At 51.0% G+C, this 24,291-nt stretch overlaps 2 protein-coding genes across 2 annotated transcripts in view; both read right to left on the bottom strand.

Moving 5' to 3' along the window:
• Positions 1-1,185: 1,185 nt before the first annotated feature.
• TAC3 (tachykinin 3) lies at positions 1,186-7,387 on the bottom strand. The gene is made up of 6 exons (XM_003790546.3): positions 7,274-7,387; positions 4,739-4,850; positions 4,533-4,562; positions 4,000-4,053; positions 3,548-3,622; positions 1,186-1,435 (listed from the first exon to the last, which is right to left on the bottom strand). The coding sequence occupies exons 1-5, from the start codon at positions 7,385-7,387 to the stop codon at positions 3,549-3,551; spliced, it is 384 nt and encodes a 127-aa protein (XP_003790594.1). The 3' UTR covers positions 1,186-1,435; position 3,548.
• Positions 7,388-12,810: 5,423 nt separating this feature from the next.
• Positions 12,811-24,291, bottom strand: part of MYO1A (myosin IA) — a 23,004-nt gene continuing 11,523 nt past the window's right edge. Inside the window, exons 15-28 of the mRNA XM_023513614.1 lie at positions 22,464-22,526; positions 22,080-22,280; positions 21,683-21,909; positions 21,153-21,353; positions 20,856-20,949; positions 20,228-20,377; positions 20,060-20,128; positions 19,612-19,686; positions 15,293-15,427; positions 14,514-14,620; positions 14,038-14,170; positions 13,739-13,891; positions 13,458-13,588; positions 12,811-13,162 (exon numbers count right to left, since the gene is read on the bottom strand). Of these exons, the coding sequence (XP_023369382.1) occupies positions 13,036-13,162; positions 13,458-13,588; positions 13,739-13,891; positions 14,038-14,170; positions 14,514-14,620; positions 15,293-15,427; positions 19,612-19,686; positions 20,060-20,128; positions 20,228-20,377; positions 20,856-20,949; positions 21,153-21,353; positions 21,683-21,909; positions 22,080-22,280; positions 22,464-22,526 (1,866 nt within the window). The 3' untranslated portion in view covers positions 12,811-13,035. The remainder of the gene's footprint in view (positions 13,163-13,457; positions 13,589-13,738; positions 13,892-14,037; positions 14,171-14,513; positions 14,621-15,292; positions 15,428-19,611; positions 19,687-20,059; positions 20,129-20,227; positions 20,378-20,855; positions 20,950-21,152; positions 21,354-21,682; positions 21,910-22,079; positions 22,281-22,463; positions 22,527-24,291) is intronic.

Consider the following 24,291-nt stretch of genomic DNA (forward strand, 5'->3'; position numbering starts at 1 on the left):
TTTTTTGGTTGCAGCCATCATTGTTGTTTGGCGGGTCCGGGCTGGATTCGAACCCGCCACCTTAGGTGTATGTGGCTCACGCCTTAGCCACTTGAGCCTGAATATCAACCTTCTGTTAGTGCAATTCAGGGCCATAGCCAAGGCCCCTGCACCAGGCTAATTGCTGCAGAGTATGGTAACAGCCACATTATAGAGGAGTCTGAAATAAGTGTGTTCCCTTTACAACAGCACCAGTTAAAGCTGAAGATACTTGCTCCTCCTTCTTGGCCTCTGCAGTAACTTTCCTATCCAACCCTGATCCTAGCTGGGTCAGGTTCTGTTTGTTTGTCCACAACCCTGCTGACAAGCTAGTAAACACTATGTGTAGGTCACCATCTCATCCCCAAGATCTGTCACAGAACTCATTCTTGGGGACAGAAAAATGGTATAGCATCACAGATTCATCCTCCTCTGTGGCTGGGCCTTTGCACAGACTTGATCCTCACCTCCCTCTCTAATAAAGTAGGGTGAATGCAGAGACTGACATCTACCAGTCCCATCCTAGTAATGCAGACAAGCTATTCAGAGTATGTTTCTCTTTATCTGAAGCTGGTCTGTGAAAATCTTTGAGTGTTAGAAAACATCAACCGTCTTCCAAATTCATTTATATATTTTGTGGGTTTTTGAGATAGAGTCTTATCCTAACGTCCAGGCTAGAGTGCCAAGGCATCAGCCTAGCTCACAGCAAACCCAAACTCCTGGGTTCAAGTGATCCTCCTGCCTCAGCCTCCCAAGTAGCTGGGACTACAGGCCCCTGCCACAACACCTGGCTAATTTTTCTGTTATTAGTAAGGACAAGGTCTTGCTCTTGCTCAGGCTGGTCTTGAACTAATCTCAAACAACCCTCCCACCTCAGCCTCCCAGAATGCTAGGATTACAGCTGTGAACCACCATGCCCGACCTCATTTATATATTCTTTTAATAACTAAAAATATGATACTAATGTACAAAGTACTTTGTAAGTTATTATTGAGGAAATAGATACGGGAACAAAATAAAGACTCTCCCATTTAAATATGATGTGTATCACATGTGTGTATTTATGTATAATGTTGCTGGAATAGCAAAGAAAAAACCCTACTACCTACATAAGCAAACACATCATATCACTCATGTAAAAATCCTTTATTATTGAGAAGTAGAGAGAGACATTATATTTTTTAATTAGGATACTACAGACACTCTACAGGAATCTATAGGTGATGTCCTTTGGGATTAGGGATATTCATTACACAGTTTCTATGCAAGGGTGGGGTAGAAGAGATGGGGAAGGAGTCACAGCACAACAGGGTTTAAGGAATGGGGGAAAGAGTGGGAAATCAGAGAGCATGCACCTGGGGTGGGGACAGGGAAACAGTGTCTTCATGATGCAGTCCAGGGATCCAGAAGTAGAGTGCTGAGAACCAGAAAATCCCCCAAATCACATCTCATGTCCTGGAAAACCCCCACTGACCACCCACAGAGGGAGCTTGGGAGAAAGGGAGGGGGCACCTAATGGAAGGGAGAGATTGAGGGTCTTAGCCCTTAGCTCTCCCCACCGCCCTTCAGCTAGCACACAGAACTCTCCTAGCAGATGGGGCTCACCCCTTCCCTTGTGTATTCATCACACTATACACACGTGTGCCCATGGCCAGGGGCAGGGAGGACAATGTGACCCTAGGACCCCAGGAGCCAGGCACACACACACAGCCGTGTCCAAAGTGCCCTACTGCTAATGCTCCCCTGCCTCACCAGTCCCTCCTCTTCCTAGAAAACTCCCAGAGGAAGGACAGGCCCAGGGGTCACTTGCTTTTACACATGAATGAAATAAGATGAGGCAGTGATCTGTGTTTATCCATCTCACCTAATCTCCTTTCAAGTCAAAAACCAATGGGGGGAGGCAGTCATCAGGATGTGAAAACAAACCAAAAACTGAAAACAGCCCCCAGGACTTTGTGTCCTTTTCTGCCTGGCACCTAACAGGTTCAGAATGCTCATGACTGGTGAGATTATGAAAGCTGCAATTATGGGCCTAGTCCCTCTGAAAGAGCCTGGATTCACAAACAAGCATTAAAAGTAGATTTCCACAATGCACTTGTTTTGGCCATTTGTATAAAATACTATGGCAAAATTACACTGTAATTATCTTTATGGCCAGCACGAAATGCTGGGAGAGAGCATGTCATCCAGACATAACTGCCCGTATAATTATCTGGCCAACAGCAGGACTGAAATAACCATCTAATGAGAGCAAAATGATACGGTAAGTACCATGTAATCAGCGAGTTACAGTTATTATAGCTCTTTGTGCCCTTTCACCCAACACCAAATGGGGGGCCAGACCAGTGTCTGGTCCCAGTGTCATGCACAGGGAGATCAAGAGCCAGCTCCTCAGGTCTCAGGCCTGCCCCCTGGAGACCAGTGAGTGTGGGTAACAGGGATGTAGGGTGAGAGGCAGGAGTCTCTCCATGATTACTGAGGCTTCTCCATCCCTCTCCCTCTCCTTTTGCCCCCTTTCTTTGGAAGCTAGTGAAAAGAAAGCCATCAGCAGAGCTGCTGTTCCCATGTGTGGGAAGACGGTGTCAAGACGGAAGTTCCTGTGTTTTGACTAGACACTTCCCCGGGGGACTTGCACACTCGCATACCAAGTGAGGAATCTATCAGCCCACTGGACCTGGGGACCAGTCTAGACAGCTCTAGATAGGCAGACCAGACCCAGTCAGGGGACACACGAGGACATCCCCCACGCCTCCCAAACCGGAAGGACCGTCATGAAGCTCGCACATGGCACCAAGCTCCAGACACCACTCTGAACTCTACCCGTGCTCTACCTTCCAAACCACAAGCCTGCAAGGGACTAGTATCGCCTTCAGTTTTCAGGAGAGGAAACTGAGGCACAGAAGGGTTATTCAGTTTAGCCAAGGAGCTGCAGCTACAGAGAAGCAGATCCAGGGCTCAGATTCAGCGTTCTCACATCCATTAACGCTATGCAGAAAGACTAAGATATGGTTTTCAGATACGCCCCATTAGATTCCAGAATTCCTTGCATTTCTACCTGAATCACCTACACTTTGCACCAAGAAACCTGGGTTTCTGAATGATCTGAAGGGTTCGGCCTACCTGGGAGTTGGATGTAATAGCTGTAATTACCAGATGATCACCTTGCCATGTTTTGTACAGATCACAAGAGAACAGAGTCCAAACAACTGAAATTGCCTATCAGAGAAGCCCTAAGGGAAATCCCTCTCTCCCCATCTCCCACCACTTGCTCCTCCTGCTCAATAGTCAGTGGGCTCCATGGTACAGGAGAAAAGACAACGGGGTGGGGACGGGGTAGTGTGCATGCACACGTGCCTCTAAATGTCTTTGTGTTTGCCCCATGGGGTGCTGGGGCACTGGCAGTATATTTTGAGGCAGATTTATGAGTATTCACACCTGTAGCATCAGAGGACATAAATGTACAGCTGGCAACCCCACCCCCAGCCCCCAACACAGTTCCCCTCTCCCCTCTCCAGCCAACAATCCTTACCTCATTCTGCATCAGGGGAATACTTGAGGGTGCCAAAGCTGGGAACATTCTCTTGATTCACATCAGTAGAAGTATCTGGGGTAAACAGCATAGTTAGGAGGGACTTTTTTGAATGTGACCTTCCTTTTGACCCAGTAGCAGAGGGCTGGCTATCATGGGCAGTGTTAGAAGACAGAGTTGGGAGAAAAGAAACTCCCTGTTCCTCCCTGCCAGCTGCCGCAGGGCTGCCTTATAAAGGTTGCCCTGCTCTTCTCTGCTCTGCTCCAGGGGCATGGGGGTGGGGCAGTTGAGGGCTTGGATCCAAGCTGATTGGGAAGAACGAGTCCAGAAACCCCCAGTAAAACTAGGAAATGTCTGTCTTTTCCTCTGGTGACAAATATGAGGCACTTGACTTCTGTCCTATCCTCAATCACGACCCCAATCCCTTCCATCGCACCTCCCCACACTCCTACCTGGCTGGATGTTCCTCTTGCCCATGAGTCCCACAAAGAAGTCATGCATGTCACCTGTAGAAAAGAGCCAGCATCGTCAACAGTGCTGATGAGAAAGGGACGCGTTTTCCCAGACTTCCCTGCGTCAAGACTTCTGAGATTGGGTTTCTGGTCTCTGTTCCCTCACCTTGCCAGGCTTGACTCCCCATAGTTAGCAGGCATATCCCTAAGCCCACTCTCCCTCCTATCTCTCCCTCCTTCACGTTTCAAGAAATTCTCTGCCACACCATTTGCCTGGCTTAGAATCTTTAGGGCCACCAGGAGAGCTTCTTGTTTCCCAATGACTAGTCAGTGAAGGGAGAGTCCCCGTGTCCTCACACCTGCTTCCTCCTAGCTCCCTGTGGCCTCTCCCTTTCAGGAAAGACCAGCTGGACAGCTGCACTGCCATATTGTTTGTGTTGAGATGGGGCCAGTCAAAATGTTCCCTGGAACCCACCCCCTGGAGCTCTGGGCAAGTGGTGAGCAGATACAGGGATGGAGAAGAGGCTACTCACGTTTCTGGGGAAGTGACGATTCCTTAGGGTCTGTGAAACCAAGAACAAGTGTGTAAACGGGGAGTAGGCACTAGAAAGTGATTATGAGAGGAACTTCAGATCACAACCATCCTCACAGATCCACTAAGCCATCCCACATCTCCCTCCCCACTGAAAGGGTCCCAGACTTATCTAATCTTCAGAATCCTGCTCCCCCCACCTCCTACCAAGGCTAGCCTTGCTCAGCACTTGCAGCAAGCCCTCCAGGGAGACAGAGCGGCTGTCGTAGAGTCTCCGGAGCAATGATGATGGGGCCAGCTGATAGAGATTCGAGTCCTTCTAGGGGAGAGAAACAGAGGCTGACACAGGAGGCTCATACCCAAATCCACTCTCCCTTTTCCCACAAGAGGCAGCCCCATCCTGAGCCCATCACAACTGAATCTGACAACCTATTTCCTTTGGGATTTCCTCTGGTTTACCCGGGGGTGGGGGTGGAGGGAAGCCAGCACTCAAAGTGTGGTCTGTGGACCAGTGGCAGAGCAGCCTTAGAAAGCTTGTTAGAAATGCAGGATCTTGGTCCTACCCAGACCCACTGAGATGGAATCTGTGTTTTTATCAGCCCCCCAGGGGATTCAAATGCACAGTGAGGTTTGAGAGGCCCAGGTGAAGGAAAGGCACTGGGCACTTTTGTAGGCTGGCCAACTGTCCTTGTTTGCCCAGGACTAAGGACTTCCTGAATGTGGGACCTTTAGTGTTTATACTGGGACAGTTGACCATGCTATATCTAAAGCCCAAAGGGATCTATCTCCTGGGGTCCCATCTCAGCTCCTGCCACCTCTCAGTGGGAAGGGTTGTAGCTTTTCTTCTCCCTGGCATAACAGAAACCAGTTTAGCCAATGACATAGTTGTTCTACCGAGTGAGAAAGGTCCATCAGACTGCCAGTATCCTCTGGTCTGTGTTCCTTGACTGAGTCACAGTCAGGGCTTGATCCTGGGACAGGTGGCAGCAGGCAGCCAGGGTGTATCTGTACCCTGAAACTTCCCCACTATGCACTATGTCTGGATGTTCCTCTCCTGGTTTTCCTACTGCCTCTCACTCTTTCTCCTTCTCCATGACTTTCTGCGTCTGTCTTTCTCTCTTTCTCTCCTTTCTGCCCTGGATCTAGAATCGGGAAGGCAACATGCTCAGAAGGGCCCCTTCTTCTCTCCCACCCCTCTGAAGCCCAGATTCTAGAGCTGCTTCCCAGCAGGGGCTCCTGATTGTCCTTGTGATTCTTTTTAGTAACTTGGGCACAGTGGGGTGGTGGGCATAGACCACACATCCAGTTATTGCAGCTGCAAAGAGACAGTGACAACAATCATGTTTGAAGATTGTCACCTTGAATCTCAGCAGTGCCTCTCTCTCCAGTGCCCAGGCGTCACTGGGCTGCTGTGCACACACAGAAGTGTATTTACGTGGGACGCCCCCACCACCACCAAATATACCATCCTGCTGCCTAGGCGCACACATATCCTACCATCGTATCCTCTTCCTGCCCCACTTCCTCTCATCCTTACAGACCCTCAGGAAGGAGTAGGATTGCAATCCCTCCCTTTCATTGACCAAGAGGGGCAGAGGGGACATCTCGTTGGCCAGGGTCCTGTAGCAAGTTTGTCTTAGAAGAGCTCAGATGCACTGACTATCCCAAGCTGGAACTCTGAGGCTCCCGACACAGTGCCTAGACCATATTTGGCACACCATAGGTGTTTTTGAATGGGTTCTGGTCTTTTAGATCTGGTATAACTGCTGCCACGTGCAAGGCTGCCCTTGTGATCTCTCTCAGCCCAGTGAATGGTTTCCAGGCAGCCATTTTCCCCAAATTGTTCGAATACTCTGCCCACCTCCTATAATGAGATGCTACACAGATTTGAGCTGCAGAGACATTTAGACTTCACACACTGAATTCATAATAAAAGTCCTACCTGTAATCATCTTAAAAGCATTTGTACCAATGTAATTGCTATCATTTGAAAGCCTTGAAAAGACTTCTTCCTTGCTCTCCCCCTGTACCCCCACCCTGACAATCCCTATTCTTTTTCTTAGAGGACCTTTGGAATTTGGAGCTCAACTTGATTTCTGGGTTTTTTTTTTGTTGTTGTTGTTGTTTTTCCTATCCTGACTAAGCAGAGCATAGAAGTGAGTTAAGGGAGAGGACAGAGGAAGGAGCTGGGATCTTAGAAGCGCCTGAGGTTACCAGGGGTGGATGAGCGGAAGATAAGAAAATGTATTTGCATTTTGAAAATAAAATAATACACATAACCAATAGCTCATATAGCATACAAATAATTATTTGGGAAAGAAAATTAGACTGTGTTTCATGCCAAGGACACAGAACAGATGGGAACAGAACCTGAGCTGGACCACACAGAACCTTAGCGCACCCTAGCTCAGCCCTCACAATACCGTCCAATCATCAAGTCCCCAGTCAGCCGACCAGACAACGTATTTGTGGGCATCTTTTTATAAACAAGGTGTCAAAGATACAAAAATACAAAGACACTTACAGACACACCCTGAGCCGGTGTCAGGGAGTGCCACAAATGCACCAGACACAAGAGAGGACCCAAAAGGTGGGGAAATCTGAAGGGAGACAGAACGCCCTGTGATGCGTAACCCATACGGCCCCTGGCCCTGCCCTTCACCTTCCTCACTGCAGCTGCCCAGAAAAGCAGAGCCCCAGATCCCCGTGGTGTTCCCAGTACTCTGCCAGGGGATGACCTACCTTGCTGTGGCCCCCACTGGGCACCACCTGCTCCTGTGACTCCTCACAGGTAGCCCCAAAGCTCCAAGCCAGGCTGAGGGCCAGGATGACTATGAACAGCAGGGTGGTCCTCATGGTGGCTAGGGGGTGGAGTGGATAGAGCACAGGTAGAAAATGCAGAAGACATTCACGGCAGGCAGCCTGCTTGACCCTGCTTCCCCAGCTCCCAGATCTCCTGTCCAAGCCCTGGACTAGAGAGGGAATGGCATGGCTCTCTGAGCAGGGGTGCTGCCTGTTTCCCTGCTCCCCTGTCAGACATCTCCCCAGATGTGACCCTGGCAATGATTCATGGTGTGGTGCTGCCTGGGGGTTCTCACTCCGGAGGTAGATGGCAGATTTATAGCACAGGCACTGGTGGAGAGGTCCTGGCTGGAGTATTTTCCAGTACTGGATAACCCCAAGACTTAAACAAAAACTTTCAGTCTTCAATGAAGGCTGTAAACATTAACCCTCTCTCCAGCCTCCAGTCGCTTTCTGTTCATCTTCCCCTCTGCTGCTCCCCTATCAAAGGCTGGATCTCCTTTATCCCCCCTGTGCTGCCTCCTGTCCCTTTGATGCAGCTCCAGTCCATTGGACATTCTCCCACTCACCTACCTGTAGAGTAGCTCTGTGCCTGAGGCTGGACTCACTCTGGTGCTGCTGCCTGGAGGAGGGACCCGGGGTGGAGGGGCTGGGAAGGTGGCAGGAACTCCGTCCCAGCTCCCTGATAAAGGCTCTGGGAAGGTCTGGGGGAGCTGAGGGGAGGGACTGAGAGTCACCAATCCCAGGGTGGCTGGAGGGGAGGGGGGAGCTGGTAGGGAGTGGGGAGGAAGGAGGATGCAGACTGCAGCCACCCACCCAGACACACACACACACACACACACACCAGCAGTGAGCTGCAGCTGTCCGACTGTCCAGCAACGCATCATGCCATGAGCAGGGCTCCTAAGGAATCCTATGTGGATTCCTTAGAAATCCCCATGCCTGGTCTAGCTCAATAGGTGTGGACCCTGGGCCTCTTTCCCTTCCTCATTCACTCACCAGCTCCTTGCACTGTACACCTTTGGGCTTGACTGCCAGGTAGAAAAGTGTCGGGCCAGTGCCTCTCTGCCCCGGCTGGCCAGGACAACAAGGCTCAGGCTCCTGAGGATTGGGAGGCGAGTCTGGCATCTCTTGTCCTCCTGTCTCCCCCTATCCTCCTCACAGTGGGAGTTGCACCCTTACAAGGGCCCTGGCACTGCTGAGGGCCACACTTCTCCCCTGCTGCCCTCCACAGAAGCCTCCAGCTTCAGCCTCCTGTCACCCTCAGCAGGGCTACTGTCTGTCCCACCCCACCCCTTGGTTGCTTCCCTTTAGAGTTTTATTTCCTGTCCCTCCTGCTGTACTGTCAGAGGAGGAACAGAACGATGGCAGAGCTGCTCCCCTCCCCTCCCCCGCCCCAGCACTGATCTCTTAGTTGCCTCCCTTTCCCTCACCGGTATGTTTCTCCCATTCTAATCTGTCTCCCCAAGCTCAGGCATTTTCTCCTCTACCTTTCAAGGTTCTCATTTACACCCTACACAGATGAGGGGATTATCTGCTCATTTCCCACCCCTGGGAGAGAGACCCAGGGAGAACAATACCAGAGAGAGACGCCACTGCTGAATCAGACTGGGGAGATGCAAACTCAAGTTTGTTAAGGGTGCAGGGCTTGGATGCTTGCAAGGTGCTTCACGTGGAACAATCTGTTTGAGTTTCATCACCACCACCAAGTAATCAGCAAATATTCCTATTTTTCAGGTGAGGAAATGGGTCCAGAAGGTTCGGTCACTTGCTGCAGGACATACAGCTACTAATCAGTGGAGAACAGCTGCAAATGCAGGTTTCTCTTGCTTTGAATCTCCCATTCTCGTTACTGCACTAACATAAATTTCAACCTGTGAGGGAACGGTTGACTGTCCCAGAGGGAGTAGGTGGCCCACCTCCCCAGGAGATTTGGGACCTTCTACATCCTAGGCTTGGGAGAGCACCACAGGTCTATCTCATATTTACTCCAAAGACTCCTGCTTGGTGAGGTTTTCCCCATCACCCTGTTCTAATCAAAATTACCACACATCCTGCATATGCCACTCCTGCACTTATCTTCACGCCGCTCACATCCAGCGTGCTTGGTTTTCGCTTGCTGACTGCCTCTCTACCCACCCCTTCCCCGCTAGAATGTGAGTATCATGCTGGCATGAATTTTTGGTTGTTTGCTATTGTAGCCCCTGCTTTATATTGTTTGGCATATAGTAGCTTCTCAATTAAAATTTATTTATGAAACAAAAGTAAAAACTAGAGCCAAGCTTTTTTAACCTCAGTCCAAATCACGGAGTGGAACCTCTCAAGTGCTGCTGGGGTGCTCAGGTGTTTGTCTCCCCAGCCTACACACCCTGGGACAGGGCCACACTGAGAGATGTCACCTTGGCTACACAGGGCCCCGTCTTTGCCCCAGAATGAGCGCAGCAGCTGGGTCTCAAGGTTTCATTATTATGTGAGATACTAACGGGACCTCATTAAAACCTTCTCATTACCCAGCTAATTACAGGGCTATATGGGCAAAGAACATGCGCCAGGACACAAGGTTGGAAGCATTTGCTGGATGAAGACTAGAAGTGGGGAGCTGTTTGCATGCAAATGTCATGATTGGTTCATTCCTGTGAGAAGCTCAGGTGCTGTTCCTAATTGGACCGACAGTCTCCCTCCTCCTCCTCTCCCCCACCAATCTGGAGGTAGAGGCCTAAATTAGGCAGGCTGGAGGGAATTGGGCATTCAGAAGGAAGTGTCAGACCAAGAGCTACGATCTCTCCATCAATCCCTTTCCCCGACAAACCCATCTAATCCTGTCCCCAAGCCCTGGCACCAGGGAAGCAGGGTTTCAGCAAAGGTCCACCATAAATAATGTCCTTTGATGAAGCAGCATCTCACAGAGGATGGCAGGAGCCAAGGATGCGGGGGCAGAGGGATGTCAGGGAGAGCTGATCACCCCTTGATCTCAGGGATTAGCAAAGACTTGAAAGAGCTGATGCCATTTTAGAGAGGTGATGAGGGAGGGTGGGAAGGATTGGAGGGCCGAGGAGGGCTGCATTTTGCCTACAAATCACAGGAAATTACATGAAAAGTGGGTATTGCAGCTATAGAGCACCTAGGCATTTTTTCTCAGAACACACCTACTCTTTACATCAGCCATATCTCAGATGTGTCCCTGGACTAGAGGAGCAGGGTACTTGGAGGCCAGGGCCCCTACCAGCTCTACCCCCTGCAGCTTCCCCATTTGTTGTTAGGGCAGTTTGAGGGTGAGGCCAAGGCATGTTAAGGTTGTGCTGACTTGGGACAGGTAAGTAGGCAGTTCCCTGAGATTGGCAGTGGAAGCAGGCCCAGCACTGGTCATAGACACCAGTTGGCCTGATTATGTGAATTATGCCAACCACCTGCATGACCTGTGGACCCTACAGGGCTGCTGGGAGTAAGGATGGTGGGCCCAGAGCCATGTGTAGCACTAGGTGGAGAAACCAGCATAGAACAGAAGGATGACAGCTTCTAAGTCCTGCCACATCCTGCGGCTTAGAGACAGTTGGAGAAAACCACACCACAAGGAACAAGAGCCCTTCAGAGCCTGGAAAGAAATGGCCTGGGCCAGGAGGACTGACTAGACCTGGCTAAGCTGTGAGATACAGAATGGCTCCTCATGGGGAAGGGGAAACCCTGGATGGCTTGTGCCCCTCAGAGGCTGAAACAACTCAGACTTTGAAAGTGCTGGGCTGGGAGGAGAGTAGTGGGATGGGAGGGGAGGAGGCCTGGAAAGTGCTAGCTCTGAGATGTTTGGGGGAAAACCATGCCATTATGGGCTTCAGGGGATGAAAACACGAACTCCTGGGCTCCAGAGAAGAGAAAGGCAGAGACAAGAAAGAGCAGGAGGAAGGGAGGAGTAGAAGAGCAAAGGAGAGGAGCCCCAGCCCTGCCTTAAACTAGCACCCACCCCCAGAACGGATACAGGGAGGAGAGGAGGGAGACCAGGACCCTAGCCCTTCCCCTTCCACCATCCCTGGCTCCCTGGGCTGGAAGGAAAAGCAAGATAGAGAGCAGCAGCTGCATGTTCTGAAATTGCTTCTGAAAATGGCCAGACACTTCACTTGGAAAGTGACGACAATTTGGGCCCTGGGAGCAGGAGATGAGGTGGAGAGCGGGGGCGATCAGGCTTTGATCACCAACCCCCCTCTTGGCCAGACAGGCTCTTCCCCGCCTGATTCTGAGAAGTCAAGGATGCGGGGAGCTGTTGGGAGTGGGGGAGGCTGGCCAGAGGCTGAGCTACCCCTACACTGGACACAGCCCCCACGCCACAAGGCAGGCTGTAGCCCTCACCCAGCAGGGAACAGCTGACCCCCTGCATCCTGTCTCAGCTCAGAGCAGGGTGTACCCCAAGCTTGGGGCTTATGCTCAGAAAGCAAGATTAACCTGCAGGAAGGAAGAGGGTTAATCAGGTCTCTCCTGCCAATATGATCAGCTGGGACCCTGAGCTGCTGGCAGAGGGAGACCCCAGCCTCAGGGCACAGTGGGTCTCCTCATGGGGGAGGAGACAGGGAAGGGGAGAGAAGGTGGAGATCATGCCTGGAGGAAGAGACAGCCAGAGACAGGAACAAAGGCAAGCCTTGGTGAGCTCTCATAGACCACAGATCCAAATTTCAATGTGAATACATGAGCAGCTTGTTCCCCAAAGGCAGAGTCTATGAGGTGTGTGGATAAGAAAAGGTGTGGGAAAATATTTAAAATATTATATAAAATACTATCTATTAATATTAGAGCCCACAGAAATGGAGACAATGAGATGGTGTGAGACAGCTGAAGACTGAGAAAAAGGTAACGATGATGGCACAGGGAAATGAATAAAAACAAGAGGAAAGGGGTCTGGGCATAACGATGGGAGAATCTCAGTGTCGGGGGCTCCCCTTGCCACTAGCTGCAGGGCCCAGGCATGGGACACTGATCACTGATGAGCAAGGTAACTGCTGGCAGCAGCTTGGCATCTCGAGTTGCAAGGGAGGCCGCTGGGATGCAGCTCTGTGCTGAGCTTGGGGGTGGAGGGGGCGACAGAGCTCTGGGTACAGGGGACCCTACGTTCCCCAGCTCACCTCAGCTTGCATGAGCCCTCCAGCCTTGAGCTTCTTTTCAGACTAACTCTCCAAAGGATCCCAGTTTCCGCCAGGGCAGGGATCCTCACTTCTTTCCTTCAGGGACACACTTAATGAATCAGCCTACTGGCCACCTGCGACCTGAGCCCCATCTCCGATGCCTCCACCCCTACCCCAGTCTCTCCAAACCCCTCCAGAGCTCAGCCGGTCAAGGAGCCCAGAGACAATTTCCCTTTCTTTCCATTCTCATTATTTGTACTCGCTGGCTCCAAGGGGCCCGAGGGAGGGAAAAGGGCATGAGAAAGGGGGTCCAAGTACAACTGGGTGAGAAGATGGGGAAGTAGGGATCCACCCACACTGATCAAACCCTTTGAAAGTCATGTTTTATTAGTGGGCAAAGAGGCTAAGGGTGGCAGGAAGCTACTTTTCAAGGAGAATACTAGAAAGGTTTGGGAAAAGAGGATTCTTCAATCTCCAGTCCCCTCCCCCTGCATCAGAGGGGTTAGACATGAGATCCTCCCACCTAGGAGGGCAGAGGGGGTCAGTGCTGATCAATGAGGGAGAAGCCACTGTCTCAGCCCTTAGGTCCCCTCCTTGTCACTGCACGGTCACCTCCAGGCAATGACTCCCCTTCTTCTTGCAGCTTAGCTTGCTTTTCTCATCACCCCCAGGGCCCTGGATGACCTTGACAGCCACACTGCTCTCCTTGAACCTCACTGAGAACCTGGAAGGGAGCACACAGAAAAGCCAAAGCTAGCTCCCTCCCTCACTCCTGCTTCCCCCCAATTCCATAATGGCCCCCCCTCCTGGAAGTAAGCACCCCCACCCCCATATCTCCTCCACCCCTTGCCAGACAACTCCCTCCATGTGCTGCCGGAGAACTTGGGTGCGGAGGCTGAGAAACACCTCCAAGCTCCGCCCTGACATGAAATCCTGCACTTTCTGCCTGCACGAATTTCCTCGGTCACAATGACCATCGGCCTGGTCATCTGCCCCAAGCCCCTAGCTCATGGCCTTACTTGTCAGTCACAGTGACTGGAAGCTGCCTCTGTGTGGCATTCAGCACAGCCTGGTACACTTTGGTCAGCAGTTCCACCACGTGGTCACTGACCAGCAGGAGGTCCCCCTTGGAGCCCACTGACATCGTTGCCTTAGGAAGAGGGAAAAATAGCAGGGAAGAGATTCATTCTTTTCTGCTCAGGAGCAGCCTGAGGGGCATCAAAGGCCCAGAGCAGGAGGTCTGATCCCCATCACCTCCAGCCTGCCCCAGACCCTTAGTGTCCCCACCCAGCTCTGATACCTCATTCAGATGTAAGATAAAGAGCCCATCTTTAAGGCTAGTGACTGACACCCCGGTCACACTGTCCAATCCAATGACAAATTTGGTCTGGGACTTCCTGGTGTCTGTGAGAATCACGTGCCCCTTGGTCAGGAGGAGAATCCGAGAAGAAGTCTAGGGACAGAACAGGAAAGGGTGAGGAAACGCAGCGCTAACCCCCACACCCCACCCAGCAGAGCACACACCCCCTCAGTCTGCTTTGCAGCTGCCAACTCACATAGCAGACCAGCTGTGGACAGAGTTTAGCATGTAGGCCTCACCTTGCCATTGCCACGATTAACCTTCCTCACTGTCTCTGCCATCAGAACAGGCCTTTCCTCCATGCCTTTCAGCTTCTGTAGCTTGGGGTTCCCTTGTAGCCCAATGTAGTCACCGTGGAATGGAATGGGGACACTGAGGATACACAGGAGGTGCGTGATGGAGACAAGGACCCTCAAGACCTCCCCCTGCCCCCAGGGTTTCCATCTTAGCCATCCCCCGGCCCCGGTGCCCTTCCCCACCCTCCTTGTATCTCCTCTCAGTAGTTCCCAGAGAATCATGATCCAGGACCAAAACATCAGCATCACCTGGGGACTTTTAGAAAGGTAGATTGTGGGCCCCACCCCAGGTCCACTCAAATTAGAGTCCCTGAGGAGGAGCGTCTGCGTGTTAACAATCCTCCAGGTAATTCTGATGCAGGCTCAAGTTTGAGAACTATCACTTCGTGGAACTGGCTGCACAGAGTCTGGGCCCTTACCTCTGGGGGTATGAAGCCTTCTTGCCCTTTAACAGTTCACTGGCACAGAGCTTTTCCCTCAGTATCTCTATTCGCTTTGGGGATAACTGATCCCTGAACTTCTTGCACTGTGAGGAGGGAGGGAGATGAGCTAAGATCCTGGACGGGGAGGGCAGGGCTGGCCAGGGAGGAGAGAGCAGAGACTAGAACACAGGGGAGAAGAGAGACACAGGGGCAAAAGGACAGGCCTGAAACACTTCAGGGAGAGGGCAGGGGCTGGAGGAGGAGGGTGGGAACTGAGGGCTGCTGGGGGAAGGGAAGGGAGACAAACAAATAGCAGCACTGAGAGGACTGCCTGCTTCACACCCAGCACAGGGCCTACTGAACAGACAGGTGCTCAGGAAGCATTTCCTGAAGAAAGAACAAATGACGTTAAGCTAAATGAAATAAGACAGACAGGAAAAGACAAATGTTATATGATTTCCACTTATATGTAAGACCTAGAATAGTCAAATTCATAGAAACAGAAAAGGCTGTCAGGGGTTGGGGGAAGGGACAATGGTAAGTCACTGGTTGGCTACAGATTTCACATTAGGGTAATAAAAAAAGGGCATGGCCATGGGAGGTGGTGATGGCCGCACAGTGATGTGAGTGTACTAAATGCCGCTGGACTGTGCTCTCAAACATGGTTAAAGTGGTAAATCGCATATATATTTTATCACAATTTTTAAAATGGGGGGGGTGGAACAGGGAGGAAGGAAAAAAAAAAAGAATGAAGGAGATGTCTTGGACCCCTTCACCTTCCACTGGTGGAAGAGCCGCCGCAGCTCCTGGCTGGCTGTGCTGAGGAACTTGTAAGGGGCCACAGGCCACTTGTTGTCCAAGACATTGGTAGATGGCAGATTGTCCCTCAGGTTCAGCAGGAATTTCTGTACCTGAGTTGGGAACAGGGGGGTTGGGAGTGGAATGAGAAGAAATACTTCTTGGCAGTTTGCCACCCAGATGTGACCACTTAAAGGAGAAGGAGGCCACACGGTAGCACAGGCCTGTAATCCTACAGCTTGGGAGGCCAAGGCAGGTGGACTGCTTGAGCTCAGGAGTTCAAGACCAGCCTGAGCAAGAATGAGAGCCCATCTCTCCTAAAAATAGAAAAAACTAGCCGGATGTTGTGTGAAGCACCTGTAGTCCCAGCTACTCAGGAAGCTGAAGCAGAAGGATTGCTTGAGCCCAAGAGTCTGAAGTTGCTGTGAGCTATGATGACGCCATAGCACTCAACCCAGGGTGACAGAGTGAGACTCTGTCTCAAAAAAAAAATTTTTTTTTTTTTTTCAAAAACAAGGAGGAAGGTCATGGGCAGTGAGCAGCAAGGCGGGAAGCTGAAGAGACAAAGGAGTCACTCCTGGATCTCTTTCGTGAAGCGCAGACTGAGGCTGAGAGCTAAGAGGATGCGTGGGAGGCTGGGAGGAGAGAAACCAGCTCCAAGCAGAAGCACGCCTCCCAGGCCAGTGAGGTGGGGATCCCGTAGGGAAGGCCGGGCTCAGCACTATGCTCCTGGAGCTTGCCATTCTCTCGGCTCACACCCACCCACTCCTCCTTCTCCTCTGACGGCCAGACCTGCCATTCAAAACCTCCATCTGGAGCCCAGCCACATGACACAGCCCCTTAAATGAGGTGCTTCACCTGCCCTCAGTGCCAGGCACTATCCTCTGTGCCTTAGCTCATGCTCTCTTAGGTCCTCTAGGCCAACCCAGACGTCTCATCTGGGAGACTGAGCTCAAAGCCCTCCCTGATTCCTACTCACCAGTCACCTCTCCCTCCTTTCTCTGAAGCCCCATAGCACTTCGTGGGTACCCTTGAACTACAATTATTGAACTACAGTTATTTGCATGGAAAACTTCTCCCTCTTCTAGACAATGAGTCCTTGTGATTTAGGATCCCAGATCTCAAGTGCTTTCCCCCCTCAACATTTGAGTTTCCACTCCATGCCTGGCACTGTTCTAGGTATGGGGACACAGCAGTGAACACAGAAGGTAGTCTTGATTCTCACTGGGGAGGGGACAGCCACTAATAAATAATAAATATATGCTGTAATGTCATAGAATGAGGTCTGCCAGTATGGCAGGAATAAATTGAGCAAGACAAGAGAAGATCAAGAGCCAGTCAGGGCCAGTCACAAATGGCCTCCAAGGTTGCTGTAAGGATGTGGGCTTTTTTTTTGGAGACAGTTTCACTCACAGTTGCCCCGGGTAGAGTACAGTGGTGTCACCATAGCTCATAGCAACTTTAAACTCTTGGGCTCAATGATCCTCCTGCCTCAGCCTCCTGAGAAGCTGGACTATAGGTGCCCACTACGATGCCCCCCAGCTAGTTTTTCTATTTTTAGAAGAAACAAGGTGTCACTTTTGCTCAGGTTGGTCTCAAACGCCTTTTTTTTTTTTTGGACTGGGGCCGGGTTTGAACCCACCATCTCCAGTATATGGGGCTGGCGCCCTACTCCTTTAGGTCACAGGCACTGCCCAGGTCTCAAACTCTTGAGCTCAGATGATTCACCTGCCTCAGCTCCCAGAGTGCTGAGATTACAGGTATGAGCCACCATGCCCAGCAGGATGTAGGCTTTTATCCTGAGTGGAACACCATTAGAGGACTTTAAGCAAAAAAATAACATAGTCTGACTTAAGTGTTTTAAACTTAATATAGCTTTTTTTATTTTGATAGTTTTTTAAACTTGCAGAAAGTTGAAAAAGCAGTACAATGAACATCCATGTGCTTTAAACCCCTCTCCTAAATTCACCAACTGATAATGTCTGCATTCTTCTTCACGTGTGTGCTCTCTCTTGCTCTGACACACACATATATGCAAATCCTTATACCACACCATCCTAAAGTAGGTCAGAGGTATCATGACATTTCCCCCTAAAACTTCAGCATGCCATTTCCCAAGAACTGGACATGCTCTTAACCCTGACTCCATCATCATACCTAAGACCATCATTGTGAATCTGAAGACTTCATCCAAAGCAACCCACATCTCCACATGTCCTTTACAAACTTCTGGCTTTTAACTTTGTTTTTGCTTTTTCTGTTCCAGGAGCCAATCAAGTGTTACCCATGGCCATCTGGCTGTTTCCTCTCTCCCAATCCAGAAAAAGGACCCCTAAATTTTTACATCCCTGAGAGCCCCTAGTACCCAGTTTATGGTACAGAATTATTGAAGATATTTTAAAAATGACCTGATATTGGGTATTTCCTTGCTGTACCACCCACCAGCTGTGGGACCCATGGCAAGTTATTTAACCTCTTAGAGACTTAGTTTTTTATCTATAAAATGGAGGAAGGAAAAGGGCCTACCTCACAGGGCTGTTGAAAGGACTAGAGTTTTTGTATGTAAAGAGCGTGGCACGTAGCAAGCATTCTAAAGATAATGGGCACTCACTATTAGTTCCTGCCAAGACAGCGGCTAAGTACAGGAGGAATGGCATGCCCAGGTGGCCCCTGCATGCTCGGGGTGGGGTGGAGTGATCTATTGAAATATTGGTCTAAACCCAGAAGATTCTGGGTTGACATTTAGCAGCTGTCTGATAATATACAGGTGAAAGAAAAGGTGGAAGAAGGCCACTCAGGAGATAAGAGCAAAATCAGATTAAGGACTCAGGTATGTTGCAAGAGAGCACGTACTGGGCAGGCAGACACACTGGAGCCGGTACGCAGGACACCAGGCAACAGAGGAGGCCCCACGTGGAACTTCCTCCGGGAGGGGAGGAAGTGGAGGAAACGAAGGCTCAGGGAGGCAGTGAAGAAGCCCAGAGCTTCAGAACTCCCATTCCTCTCCTCAGCTGAAGGATCCAGCCTCTTTCACAACAGAGAGGGGCTCCAAAATGTGTCCCGTGACTGAATGAGCGTGGAGGTCTTTATTCAGCCTACACAATGCCCCATCCAAGGATGATCTTATTTTAATTATGAAATGTTTCAAGTTTACAAGGAACTACAGAAAATAATGAAATAGAGACCTATGTACCCACCACCGCACTTGGCCCAATCTCAAGTTTGCACTATATTTGCTTCTTGAAAAAAAATTTCAATAAAATGGGCGGTGCCTATGGCTCAAAGGAGTAGGGTGCCAGCCCCATATACGGGAGGTGGCGGGTTCAAACCCAGGCCCGGCCAAAAACTGCCCAAAAAAAAAATGTTTTTTTCAATAAAATATACATATATATATTTTAAGGCAGAGTCTCACTCTGTCTTGTTTGATGGCAAGAGTCCCAACTGTCAACAATCCAGTCAGTGGAGGTCAGTTGCAATTCACTCCAGCCTCTGCTCAAGATATCGTGCCCCTCTTCCTCCTCTTCCTCCTTCTCTCTGGCCTTCTTGAGGTCTCACTGGAAGTGCTGCTCCCTTCCTCCTTTCCCTCTGACGCACCTCTGCTATCCAACATGCCTCCAGAAATTTTTCTCCTCTCTCCCTGTTTTTCTCCCACTGAAAACTACCCATAGTTTGAGTGTGTAGGCCTGGTCCTGGCTTCTTTCTGCCCATTCTGATCCAAGTCCTCCAGAATTAAGTTAGGAATTTACTTCCTGACTTGCCTGCTATAGTTTCAGAGGGAAACTAGAGGGGAGACACGATCCCCCCACCTTCACATCAACCCTAAAATGGACTCTGGAAGGCTGGGCTAGTTCTTCCATGGAGCTTGCCCTCTGCCACCAATGCTCAATATGCGGCCCCCATCTCTTCACGAGCCTATTCAGCCATGGATTAGAGCAGCGGTTCTCAACCTGTGGGTTGTGACCCACAGGAACTGTATTAAACAGTTGCAGCATTAGGAAGGTCAAGAACCACTGGACTAGAGGGTGGGTATAGGCTGGAACCTTTTCTTTCCACAGAAAGACTGCAGTGTCTCCACACAGACTAAAATGTGTCTGAATCTGCCCTGGGCCCAAGGCACTGGGGCCTGCTCTCTGCAAGTTGCTGTCCCGTCCCCTCTTCTAGGAATCAAGTTACATGCAGATTGAGGACACTCTTGGGGGAAAGTTTTGAGTCACCTCTTCTCAAATCCCACATCTTCCTCTCCCAAACCTGTCCCTCCCTTCCCCACCCCTACTTCCACCCTAACCCCAACACTTACTATGCTCTTGTAGATAAAATTTGCCAAGGTGAGAGCGGCCCCTGACCGGAAATACTTTCGATAATTCTTGCGGGCCTGGCAGGGACATATAAGAAATGAGCCAAAGTGAAGACAGGTTCTAAAAGCGGCTCTACTATTTTTCAGCCACACAAAGAACACAGCAAGATAAAGAGCCGAGACTATAGTTGGAGGAGGGTGGAAGTAAAGTCAGACAAGCTGGCAGTGAAGAGGACACTCAGGGCAGAAGGTGGAGCTCTGCTGCCAAGCCAGAGACACATCTCATGTACAACAGACACGGGACGGCCCAGGGGCATCCACTGGACACATCCATGCACAAAGGTGTGGCCTGGATGCAGCAGGATTCGCCCTCTGCTGCTCTGTCTCCCACAGCAGGGGGCACAGCCCAGGAGGAGCCATGTGAGGGGACCCCTGTCCCACTCCCCATTACCTTCCACCCTCTCACAAAAGCCTGGATCAATAACGCAGATGCCTTCATCTTGTCATACCGTTTCTTTTGCTGTAGGAAACATTGGAGTTGTGAGAAAATCCCTGCCTCCTGGACTCCTCTTGCCCCCCTACTAGAGTGAAGTAGATGGGACTTTGGGGGTGACTGTACCATGTTGCCCCGGAACCAAGAGGAGATGAGGATCTGACTCTTTCGCATCAGCTGATAGTGGGTGCGGCAGCGCCAGCCCCGGTAAGTCTTCTGTATGAGTGTGGCCAGCTGCTGCAGCCGCAGGCGCCTCTGCTCTTCCAGGTGGAAGAGCTGGAGAGGGGGAAGGAAGGGGCACAGAGAGACTGACTGGCAGAGCAGGGCTCTCCCCTCCTGTACCCCACAGTGCTGAGGCTTCCCAGCCAGGTGTCTTATTTGATCAATTCTTTTGTCTTCTTTAGTTCATTCATTTATTCAGTCCCTTAACACTGAACTCAAACTCTGCAGCAGGCATGTGCTGGGTGTCAGAAGTCAGACACAGCAGCTCATCCCCTAGCCCACAGAGCTCTGCCTCAGGCAGTGGCGCATGGAGCCCCAGGCAGCACACTGAGCTCCCAAGGCTCATGGTGGGGTGGGAAGGAAGGGGACAAGGATTCAGTTCCCACGGGTTAAGTTCCTGCAGAGAGGAAACGCCCCATCCACCATCCATTCCAGGTTACAGACACTCCCCTCCCCTCCAGCCTCTGTCTCAGATGTGCGCAGCTTTTTCGCCCTCCATCCCCACCAAATCCAAGAGCACGCTCTAACTCACAGTCTTGGGGCTTCTAATGAAGATCTTTGTCTTCCCAAAAGCCAGCTCCTCTGAGGACAGGCTCAGCTCACCCAGGACCTTCTCGACCCCCTCTCTGTAGGAGCAGATGAGACAAGGCTGTGGACGGGCGTCTCAGGAGATAGTCCCCATCCACCTTTCCCGGAACCCATTCTAGCCTCTGAGAAGCGATCATTCAGTTCATTCCCTAAGCATCCTGAGTGCCACTAGGTGTAGCAGCACCCTCATTTCTCCCCCAGACGTGTTTCCTGCCCTGACATCCCCCAGCCCCAGTCTCACCGGTCTCCGCCGTTCCAGCGAGGCCAGGTGCTGCAGCTCAGCAGCCGGTACCTTTCCAGAAATGACCTGTACACCTGGCGGTGGGCATAGCCTGCCCGTCGCACCCGTACATTCTCCAGCAGCCCCAGGTACCGAGCTTGTGTTGCTACCAGGTCTGAGGAGAACTGACCCCGCTGCTGATGCTCGTTGGGCTTTATGCACCTGGGCAGAAGTAGGGCAAGGCACCGGCTTCAGGAGCTGACTCTGCACCCACATAACTTGTCCCCCTTCTGCACGCATTCCCCTTAGTGGGAAACCCTCAAAAACATGGACACGCTGGCCTTCCTAGTTCCACTTGCCTCTGCACAGTCTGCCAAATCTGAGGGCCCCACACACAGGGTACTCAGTCCCTCACCTGACACCGTCTGACATAAAGGGCCTCTGATGCCCTCATTCTGGGGACACCCCCACATGGATGATGTGTCTACAGTAAATGGACCCTGCAATGCCATTACAGAGGTAGTGTATTTCCTGGGGAGCCAGCATGTCACCTAATGTAGTTGGGGTTCTTGGAATACAGATTCTTCATGAGGATGGCCACAGAACTCTTGAACTGGGCTCCTGCAGTTGGGGGGCGCTTCAGAGATGCCTGCTTGGGGTCGCCCTCAGGAAACAAGGACCGGAGCAGAGGGTGTTGGGCCTTCCACATGGTCTGGGACAGGTCTCGAAAGAGTAGGTCATTATTCTTGTCAATAAAGTTGGTCACGTTGTATGTCACCTACAAAGTAGCAGCGACTGGTTTGGAGACCCCACGACCTTGTCACAGCACTTGACCCTGCCAGTCTCATGGCAAAGTATTCCTGGCTTTTACCACCCTCCAGGTCCTCCCCTATTGCCTTCAGCCTGTGCCTGGGGCCTTAGTCTTTACCCCTAGCCCCACCATATTACCTTGCCTGCATAGTGGCAGATGCGGAAGCAGCTGAGACCCATGGTGCGGTCATACTGGTGCTGGGCATTCTGGGTGACTTTGCTCTCATAATGACCATGCTTAGAGAACTGCTGATTCAGCTTTGCTAGGAAAGTAGAATCACTGACCACCCCAGGCCGCAGGCACTCCTCATCCAACATGGCCAGGATGCCTCGCTGATTCTGGGGCAGGAGACAAGAGGAGGCCAACCTAAATCTGGTCCTCTATGATGGCCATGTTCTAATTGCTGCCCCCTCTGCCTGCTTTGGCATATTCACCAAGTGGGGAGTCAGGAGAAAGACAGGGGAAGGATGTTCAGGCAACCTGGAGGGGGAGGTCCCAGAGATAAAAGAAAGCTAACTCACATGCTCAATGAGGTTACAGATGATACCGTTATCAAAATAGTCCACCTTCGTCCATGGTATGCCCTGGTGAGGGGAACATAACAAATCACCAGAGCAAGTCCAAGTCAAGGCTCCAAAGGCCCCACCAGATCCAGCCTTCCTTCATCTGCCCCACAAATGGTCAGAAAGCCCCACAGTTCAGAGGGGTCCTTGGCATGATTTCTATTTGTGTCCCCATCCCTCCAAGTTGGGTGGAGAGTCTGTGGGATGGGTGGGGAGACACACGAGCAGAGCCAGAGCAGTGGTGAGAGTGGGTGAGACAATGCAGACATCCCCATAGATGGCGGAGGGTGGAGAGGGAAGTAGAAGGTGTTGATGTAGATCGGGATAGAGATTTCCCTAGTGTGGGAGAGGAGAAGGACCCATGTGCATGTGGAATGCAAAATGGCCACACTTGGCTCGGCACCTAAACCTAAACCGCCTAAGGCGCCAGCCACGTACACCTAAGGTGGCAGGTTCGAATCCCCAGCCCGGACCCGCCAAACAACAATGACGGCTGCAACCAAAAAATAGCCGGGCATCGTGGCGGGCGCCTGTGGGCCCAGCTACTTGGGAGGCGGAGGCAGGAGACTCGCTTGAGCCCAGGAGTTGGAGGTTGCTGTGAGCTGTAATGCCACGGCACTCTACCCAGGGGGACAGCTTGAGGCTCTGTCTCAAAAAAAAAAAAAAACCAAACAAAATGGCCAAACTTGTCTGCACTCTGTAAAACCAGAGCACATGAGCGAGACGGTATCATCGTGTAATTTAATACATCTTCAAAGATCAACAGACGTGGTTCTCAAACTTGAGTGTACATCACCATCACCAGGAGGGCTTGTTAAAAGACAGATTGCTGGGTCCCACTCCCCAAATTTCTGATTCAGCCAGTCTGGGGTGGGCCCAGGAATTTTGTATTTCTGACATGTTTCCAGGTGATGCTAACATTGCTGGTCCAGGACCACAGTTGAAAAGGCACTGGTGTACATGGTATTTTGGGACTATATAATTTTTTTAAAAACAAGAGCAGTGCACAAGCAGAAAACCCAAAGACAACATTTAACCTGCAGATTTTTTTTTTTTTGAGACAGAGCCTCAAGCTGTCCCGCTGGGTAGAGTCCTGTGGCATCACAGCTCACAGTAACCTCCAACTCTTGGGCTCAATCGAGTCTCCTGCCTCTGCCTCCCAAGTAGCTGGGACTACAGGTGCCCGCCACAACGCCTGCCTTTTTTTTTTTTTTTTTTTTTTTGGTTGCAGCCATCATTGCTGTCTGGCAGGCCCAGGCTGGATTCGAACCCGCCAGCTCAGGTGTATGTGGCTGGCGCCTTAGCCACTTGAACCACAGGCGCTGAGCCTTAACCTGCAGATATGCTGAGCATCAGGCCCACAGGCAGGATGGTTCCTGACCTGGCCCAAGGGCCACAGGTCCCAGGCTGCACCATGCCCAGGTAGGGCTGGGAGCACAGGCCTTTCTCTCCCTCCTCCCTCCCAGGTCTTTAGAGAAAGCAGAGTGGAATTAAATAATGTTGACCTCCCACAACATTTCCAAAATACCTTCCCCAACTGGTTAAATGAATTATGATACCCTTACAATCCTATGTGGCTATAAAAAGGGATCTCTGTGTAGGATATGGAAAGACTTCTTGTTAAATGATGAAAAAAGGTGCAAAACAAAGTGTATTTACTGCCATTTGTATAAAGTTTGGGGGAAAATATACTGATAGGCTCGGCGCCTATAGCTCAACCGGCTAAGGCGCCAGCCACGTACACCTAAGGTGGCGGGTTCAAATCCCCAGCCCGGACCCGCCAAAC

The sequence above is a fragment of the Otolemur garnettii genome, unplaced genomic scaffold (genome assembly GCF_000181295.1).
Source record: "Otolemur garnettii isolate 467f Iridium unplaced genomic scaffold, OtoGar3 scaffold00043, whole genome shotgun sequence".
Lineage (NCBI taxonomy): Eukaryota > Metazoa > Chordata > Mammalia > Primates > Galagidae > Otolemur > Otolemur garnettii.